Source organism: Microtus ochrogaster, chromosome 4 (genome assembly GCF_000317375.1).
Source record: "Microtus ochrogaster isolate Prairie Vole_2 chromosome 4, MicOch1.0, whole genome shotgun sequence".
Classification (NCBI taxonomy): domain Eukaryota; kingdom Metazoa; phylum Chordata; class Mammalia; order Rodentia; family Cricetidae; genus Microtus; species Microtus ochrogaster.
This window is the reverse complement of record NC_022011.1, coordinates 5,811,930-5,820,314: the sequence shown is the minus strand read 5'-3', so window position 1 is coordinate 5,820,314 and position 8,385 is coordinate 5,811,930. Positions and strand designations below refer to the sequence as shown.

The following is an 8,385-nucleotide window of genomic DNA, read 5'->3' as shown; positions in this document are numbered from 1 at the left end:
ACACACACACAGAGAGAGAGAGAGAGAGAGAGAGAGAGAGAGAGAGAGAGAGAGAGAGAGAGAGAAGAAAGAATATCCCAGGGCTCCACAATGGGAAGGGGCGCAATGAAAGCCAGAATTGAACATTGATCTTGGGCAAAGGGTGGAGTAGAGTCCTAGCGGGGAATGGGGACAAAGAGCAACAAGCCCAATTAATTATCCATCTGAGATCCAGCTCTGATTGACTGTCTTGCTACATCTATCCACACCATATATTGGGAAAACAGGTGCCAATAATGACTCATATCCAAGCCAGGACTGGGGAACAGAGGAGAAGCCCAGTGCCCTGGTAACTGACTCGAAGCAATTTTGCAGAGGGCAAGAAAAAATAAATACATCTTGGGATGCATCTTGTGCTAACCACTGCCTCGCCCTGCCCCTAGCACCGGAGACAAGCACATGCCTGGCAACCGAGGCCTCCTCGATGTGGTGGCCGCTCTACGCTGGGTGCAGGGAAACATAGCCTCCTTTGGGGGTGATCCCAACTGCGTCACTATCTTCGGTAATTCTGCTGGTGGCATGATCGTCTCATCCCTGGTGAGTTACCCACAGAGAAGTAGCAATTGTAGCCAGGTCAAAGAGGGCTTCTGTGGCCCCAGACCTCCTAGCTCTCCTGCCTGCTGATGTCATCTGTCCTCCCTGTTGTTCCCAGGTCCTGTCTCCAATGTCTGCAGGGTTATTTCACAGAGCCATATCCCAGAGTGGGATTATTACCAACAAGATATTGAAGGAGATAAACCCATGGCCTGAAGCTCAGGTCTGCCTTTCCTTTACTCTCTTATCAAGTCTGCATCAAAACCGGTCCTGTGCTAACCTTTGGGTCAGGCGAGGAGAGGAAGGAGTCACCAACAGGCTCAGAGATGGTGACTAGTGCAGTCCAGGGGTAGGTAGTCAGACCCAGCTTTCTGGAGAAGGCCGCCCTGAGCAGATTCTCTCTGGTACTTCCCTGGGGCCATTTTTAGGGATTTTCTCTTTCCCCAAGGATCCTTTTGGAGCCTCCCATTCCCAGCCATGCTGTTGCCTAAGAGATTTGTCCCCTTGTGAAAAGTATCCAGAAAAAGCCACCAAGGACTTTCCTAATAGGAACTGGGCATGCAAAAGCTTCGGGCATAAGACAAAGTGATGGCTCACAGAAGCAGGAAGCCATCAGGTAGGGGCCAAGACAAGAAACTAACGCACTGAAGAGGTGGAGGGTCGTGCAGGGACATGAAAGACCATGCCTGAGAGTTTGGGCAGGATGCAAAGGGCTAGAAGCGGCCGGGAAACAAATCCGAGGCACACGGAATAAAAGGTGGGATGGAGAGAGCGGTCCTGGAGGCCAAGAGCCAGTGAGATTGGGACAGTAGAGTCTAGGCAAGCTCTAGAGACATTGCTGGAGTAAGCAGCAAAAGGCTGGACCTATCATCTCTTCAGCTGGTCCCAGGCCCTGGCTGTGATGGAGCAGTGAGCAATAACACTGGGTTTGAGGGATAATTCAGGAGCCTCAGCGGGACACGTGGCTTCTTATCTATCCAAGAGCAGCAGCCTACCCCTCCCCTCACCACAGACGGGAGAGATCTTCTTACCACAATTGCTGGCCTCCTCTGTCTCTCTGGACGCCTTCCCTCCAGCCTCCCGGCCCTGCTCCAGACTCAGTACCCCTTACATTCCCTGCCAGACAGGCCCATGCATGTCCCAATTGGCACCACAAACTATTACTGAACTAGAAAAGGACAAGTTTCTTAGATGAATGAAGGAGACACGGGAAGAGGGATCAGCCTCCCTAGGTTGGTAGCAGGTCTCTTGGGCTAGCCTTGTGACATCACAGCTCAGAACAGAGAGTGGTGTTCGGGAAGCAAAGGGTGTGTATCTGAGAGGCACCATTCTTCTGTCTGTCCTCAGACCTTAGCCAACTCCTTGGGCTGCAGCTCCGTATCCTCAGCAGAGCTGGTGCAGTGTCTGCTACAGAAGGAAGGAAAGGACCTTAACAATCAGGTATGTCACCTCTAGGGTGATGATGACAGACAATGACCCAGAGGGGTCCTGTCCAGTCTCTGTGGAATCCCTAGGCTGGGTCCTGACAGTGGGCCTCCTGCCTTGCTTTTCCTGCAGAAAAACGTGAAAGTTTCCTACATAAGCAATGACTCCTTCTTCCCACAAAGCCCAGAGAAGCTCCTAACAGAGAAGAAATTCCCCACTGTTCCCTACCTCCTGGGAGTCAACAATCATGAGATTGGCTGGCTCATGCTCAAGGTGAGTGTCCTCTGGCAAATGTGCCCGTCCAGGCCCTGCCCAGGCAGTCTTCTCCATGTGCTCTAAAGCACTCTGGCTGCTCCCATTGGGTAGGTGAGAAAGCCGAGGGCCAAGGCCACTTGGCTTTATTTCACCAAACCAATGCTCTGTGTGTTGAAGACCTAGCTTTTGCAAAGTAGTCTTCTGGGAAGGGCTAATCTACAGCACATTCTTGATATTTGCTGCTCTGAGCCATGCAGGAACGTGACTCTGTGCCCAGGAGACTGACTGACTGAGACTCCCATGTTCCAAACAGCATTAAGCTATAGGACATGATGGTTCAGGTGCCTTCTAATCCAGCCTGGGTACACAGTGCCTACAAGAGCGGCTCCACCATGCTGTACTCCTGGGTACCCTACTTCATCCCACCATTGCCATTCGTCCACCCATCTTCACAGAAACTTTTCTCTCTCCAGTGATGCCGAAGACCAAACACAGGTCTTCCCACATGCCAGCCAAGTACTCTGCCCCCAGCCTACCCCTTAACCCATTAACCATTTTCAAATGGATGAAGTCTCTCACAGAGGAAGAGCCCATCGCGTTTCTTCACTTGGTGGTTTGAGTAGCTGCTAGTAGGGCCAGTCTAGCTCACAGCACAGTGCTCTGTTTAACTGACACCATACTGCCTAAACAGAAGCAAGACTTGTCTTGGCATTCCCCCATTGAAAATCAATCTGCCGCAGAAATCGGCTTCTCTGTGCCAGGGCTTGGAGGTACACCAACTAACTCGGCCCCACGAGAGCCCTAGGAAGCAGGCCATTGATATTTCATTCACACATGAGAAAACTGAAGCATAAGAAGCTCAGGGAACTTCGTGAATCTTTAAGTGGTAGACCTGGCATTTGAACTCAAAAAGTCAGATATCAAGGTGTTATTAAGACTACGTCATCTAAGACAGGCACCACGGATACATCTGTAATCCACTCAGGTGGCCAAGGTAGGAATGGTTCAAGTCTGAGACCAGCCTGGGCTACATCATGAGTTCTTATCTCAAAAACAAAATTACCTGTGAGATAGAAAACCAACATTTGATTTTATTGCCTGGGGTCTTTGTTTCTTGTTTTGAGACAGGGTCTTATCCTGTAGTTCAGCTATCCTAAAACTCAGTATATAACCCAAGCTGACCTCAGACTTGAGGCCCAGTCCTCCTATCTCGGCCTCTTAAGTGCTGGCATTAGACATGAGCCAAAATACCAGGCAATGTGATGTTTTTAACTAGTGCCTGTGAGGTTTGGAGGTGAACCATGGGTGACCCTCACCCCATCCCCAGCACATCCATAGAAAAGTCAGGCATGACACTCAATGCCTGCAATCCCAGGACTGGGGAAGTGAAGGCAGGAGGATCCTGCAGCTCACTGCTCAGCTGGTCTAGCCAAACTGACCAACTCCAAGTTCTGTAAGAGACTGTCTCTCAAAGTGTAAAGAGATTGAAAAAAAACAGCTGACGTCAACTTCTGACCTACATACACATACATATATGCTCACACAAACATATGCACACACAAACACACACCTGCATGCATACATAAACACAAACATGTGCACACAAATACATATTCACACAGGTACAGAAGAAGAAGGAGGAGGAGGGAGGAAGAGAAAGAGGAGAAGGAGCAGAAAAGTTTTGAATAAACATTTTCCTCCCAGCTGGCGCAGCCATTAGCCTCTGACAGCGGAGTGCAAAGCCACTATCCTAGGCCCCTGCATTCTTAGCCTTCAGAATTTTCTCAGTTAAGTCACAAGCTTGTGGCTTTGACTACCCATGACTCTATCATGAGTTTGTAAACACTAGCCCAGGAACGCCTCCTGCTCAGGCCCAAGGGCGAAGCACAGAGATAGAGGTGCATTGTTAGAACCTCGGTGTCTGTCTCCACAGGTCTGGAATGTCCTGGAGAAGTTGGAACACTTGAGCCGGGAGGAGCTGCTGGAGATTTCAAGGCCCTTTCTGACCAGTGTGGTAAGGCAGGAGGAAGGGGGGAGGGGCTCCCAGGCACCTCGTACAGCACGCTCTGATCCACTCCCACCTGAAACTACTTACCAATCAACCACCAAAGCTTTTAGCCCAGCTGATGAGTCTCAGACCCACTAAGAGTAAAGAGACCAGGAGCAATAACTCTGGGCTGTCATCCCAGCGTTCAGGAAGTTGAGGTAGGGAAATTACCGAAAAATTAAGGCTACCCTATGGGTTGCATAATAAGTTCTAGGCTAGCCTGGTCTACAGAGTCTAAATAAAAATAAAAATAAAAAAAACATTACTCTGAGATAGTATGGTTCTTGAAGAAAAATCAACGGCAGCAACATTGTCCCCCATGGTGAACACCCCTTCATGAGCACAACCCCCACACCCAGGACTGTGTCTGGCTCAGCATGCAGATTGGCATTTATCCTCTGGTTGTCATGGCAGCTCTGTGAAGCAGAAACTGGCAGTGTCCCTGCTGCAGATTAGAAAAGTGACCCCTGAGCAGAAGTGTTAAAATCTCATTGTCAGGTTTGGAGCCAGATGGACCTGGGGGCAGACAGATCCCAGCCCTGATCACTTGTCCAGTTCTCCCAGACCCTCTGAGCCCACAGCTCCACTTCAGATGGAGAGGATACCTTCCCTCTGGCCTGAGCTCTCCTAGGGAGACTGGCTGCTGCATGTGAAGAGCTGACCAGATACCCAGGCAGCCCCTAGGTGTGCTATCTTCTCTGGAAACCCCAGAGTCGTCTCCTTCATACAACCTCGTAGTTGCTTTCTAGACTTACGAGTCACCCCCATTTATTGCTTCTTCCCATTTAATTTCTACCTAGCATTGGCTTCCAGGCCACACTCTGTTCTACAGATGTACACTTCCAGATACCTGACCAGACACTGGCTTTCAGAGTAGTCCAGACACCTGCTCCATGTGGTACTGACAGTGGCCACAGGCATAACACTTAACTCTACACAAACGCTTATCCTACGCAGACACAAACTGTTACTAAAATACCTAGGGAGGCGGGGATAGATGGCTGTTCCCTGGAGCAGGAGCCCCAGGGTGTGAAAGAACCATTAGAAGAGAATGTGAGAATCTGTAGGAGGTCCGCAGAAACTGTGGGACCTGAACAGGCCTGAGCCTGACCTCTCTCTCACTCCAGGAGGTGCCCCCTGAGATTATGCCCATCGTCATAGATGAGTACCTAGACCATGGCTCAGATGCACCAGCCATGAGGTATGCCTTCCAGGAACTGGTGGGTGATATCGCATTCATCATTCCTACCTTGATCTTCTCAAAACACCTCCAAGGTAAGCCAGCCCTTGCCACCTGCCCTATCTTCCCTGTACCATCAGGTGATGATGGAGCTGCTGATAGGTACAGAATCCCCGGATGCCTTGCATCCCGCATCTGCTGCCACCTCCCAGCCGTTTTTCTTTGAGATGTAGCATCATAGAAGCAGGTGGCACCCCTGGAAAAGGACCTTGCAGATTAAACAGAGGTTCAGTGACTTACCAAAGGTCACCTAGAAGGGCCCGTCACTAACTCTTTCTCGGGGAACCGTTCAGTTGGGTGAGAAATTTGGTACTCTTTAAGTGCTTCCCCTGAGAGAAGTCTTGCTTCCTCTGAACCCGGCACAGTGCTATAAGAATCCCAGATTCTTAACCTTGTGATTTCGGGCAAATTTCAGACGTCTTCTCTGGACTTCACTTTCATCATATGTAGAGGGGGAGCATAGCAAAGTTTAATCTAAAGCAGTGATCCTCAGCTTTCCTGATGTTGTAACTCTTTAACACAGTTATCATGTTATGATGACCCCCAACAATAAAAATGTTTCATTGCTACTTCATAATGTAATTTTGCGACTGTTATGAATTGCAGTGCAAATATCTGATATACAAGATATCTTATATACGACCCCAAAGGGTTTGGAACCCCAGGTGGAGAACCACTGACCTAAGTAGGGTCAGGAGTTCAAGGTCATCTTTGGCCACTTAGTAAGTCAGAGGAGGGCTCAGGAATGCTTGCTGTTATCTCTGATCTGCACCATTATGATGATGATGATTGATATCATTGCAAGGTTGTGTGGCCAGGTGCCCTGATTTAACTGTGGGCACCTAACATGAATCCTGCCTTCTCCATAGATGCTGGGTCCCCTGTCTTCTTGTACGAGTTCCAGCATACCCCCAGTTCCTTTGCGAAGTTCAAGCCGTCCTGGGTAAAGGCTGACCATGGGTCTGAGAGTCCCTTTGTCCTTGGAGGTCCTTTCCTCACAGATGAGAGCAACTTCCTGGGTAAGGACAGACAGACATTCCATCCCTAGGCTACAGTGCTCCAAGGTGGTCTTTTGAGAACAGAGGTTTCAGTTTGTACCAGGAACCTTTAGGCATAGTCGGAGCCTCGCCTGACCCTGATCTGTCCCTCCTACCAGCCTTCCCAGAGGCCACAGAGGAAGAGAAACAGCTGAGCCTCACCATGATGGCCCAATGGACCCAGTTTGCACACACAGGGTGAGTAGGTGGAAGCACATGCCAGACTTTGGACCTCCTATCTGCCCCTACTCAGGGCACAGAATCAACCCTTGCTTCTCAATCTCCTCACCCAGGAACCCCAATGGCAAGGGGTTGCCCTCTTGGCCCCAGTTAAACCAGTTAGAACAATACTTGGAGATTGGCCTACAGCCGCGGATTGGGGCGAAACTAAAGAAGAACCGGCTACAGTTCTGGACAGAGACACTGCCCAGAAAAATCCAAGAGTGGCACCAACAACAGAAGAGCAGGAAAGTGCCAGAGGAACTCTGAGGCGGGGCCTGCCTGGACCTTCCTCACTGGGGCCAATCCAAAGAGTGGTGGAGTCCCAGGAGGACAGCCTCTTTCTGTTTCTACCCGGACACTTTAACCTGGACCAGGCTGATGCGAACACACAATCCTTAAGGCATGAGCCTCTGCAGGACAGGCATGGTGCACTAGTGAAATGTCACCACACTGGTTTCTACCTCAGGACCCTTGCACAAGCTCCTGCTTTTTCCTGAGGTGTCTTGAATCCTTGCTCCACGGCAAGGTCCAGCACATCAGTCAAGCTCTTCAGAGGATCTGTTCTCCTGGGAAAGCTCCTCTGCCTCCTCTAGGCCATGTGTGCCTGTTAGAACCCAGCCTACCACAAGCTCACAACAGCCACGGCTGTGTCCTTGTCCCTCCCAGAGGAGGTCTCTGAAAAGAGAAGTTGATAACCTCACTCTGTCACCACAGTAAGATTGGCAGGATCTGGAGGCAGGGAATGTTTCATAAATGAATGACAGACAGAATCTATGATCATGGGTTCTAGATTTGAACCCGGACCCTTCTTCAGGCACCAAAATCAATGTCCCATCCCCAACAAATGTCCACCCTGGCCAGGAAGGTGACCTCTGAAGGTGGAGGTCTTGGGGCACAGGGGGCCCTAGCTTCGAACTGAAAGACCACCAGTGTGGGGAGACTCTCACTCAAGTCTCAGGATAACACTGAAAGACCCTACAGACCCCCCCCCCTCAGAACCCGCAGCTAGCATGCTCCCGTGAGAACGTCCTGTTTGTTTGAAAGATTTTCAGGACCTGCAGCTAGCCAGCTCTCATGAGAACATCCCATTTGCTTAGGAAAACAGGATACCTGTAGTCAACACTGTTGTTCTTTTGGAAAACTACAACTCCCATGCTCCCCCTGGACTACGGATACCTCTGCGCTCCCCGTTTAAAAGGCAGGGCCACACGAGGCCCCCTCCTCTCGTCCTGCCTTTCCTCGTGTGTCCCACATCCTTTACCCTTCTGTGTTTCCCTCCCCCATTAAAGTGGACCCACGTGGGAGCCGCCGTGTCGTGTCTGTGTTTGTTCCGCCGTGCGTGTCTGTCCTGTGCCCCGTGTTCAGGAAGAACACCCCCTGCCCCCTTTATTATTTTTTAAGAAGAACAAACTGGTGCCGTGATCGGGGGACTTCTTGTCCCGGGCCTTCCATCTGAGGCCCGGCCTTCGGGCCTGGGGCGCGCCTCCCGGAGTGCCGGAGACCTCTTTCCCGGAAACGAAGTCTACAACCGGGGACCTGCCCACAGCCACCTGCCCACAGCCAACTGATTCGTGAGTTTATCCCCG

At 50.6% G+C, this 8,385-nt stretch overlaps 1 protein-coding gene across 1 annotated transcript in view; it reads left to right on the top strand.

Annotated features, from left to right (window-relative positions):
* Ces3 (carboxylesterase 3) overlaps window positions 1–7,976 on the top strand; it is a 10,220-nt gene extending 2,244 nt beyond the window's left edge. Inside the window, exons 5-13 of the mRNA XM_005345502.3 lie at window positions 423–576; window positions 692–796; window positions 1,921–2,013; window positions 2,131–2,271; window positions 4,187–4,267; window positions 5,428–5,575; window positions 6,410–6,559; window positions 6,697–6,775; window positions 6,871–7,976. Coding sequence (XP_005345559.1) covers window positions 423–576; window positions 692–796; window positions 1,921–2,013; window positions 2,131–2,271; window positions 4,187–4,267; window positions 5,428–5,575; window positions 6,410–6,559; window positions 6,697–6,775; window positions 6,871–7,066 — 1,147 coding nt within the window. The 3' untranslated portion in view covers window positions 7,067–7,976. The remainder of the gene's footprint in view (window positions 1–422; window positions 577–691; window positions 797–1,920; window positions 2,014–2,130; window positions 2,272–4,186; window positions 4,268–5,427; window positions 5,576–6,409; window positions 6,560–6,696; window positions 6,776–6,870) is intronic.
* Window positions 7,977–8,385: the final 409 nt, after the last annotated feature.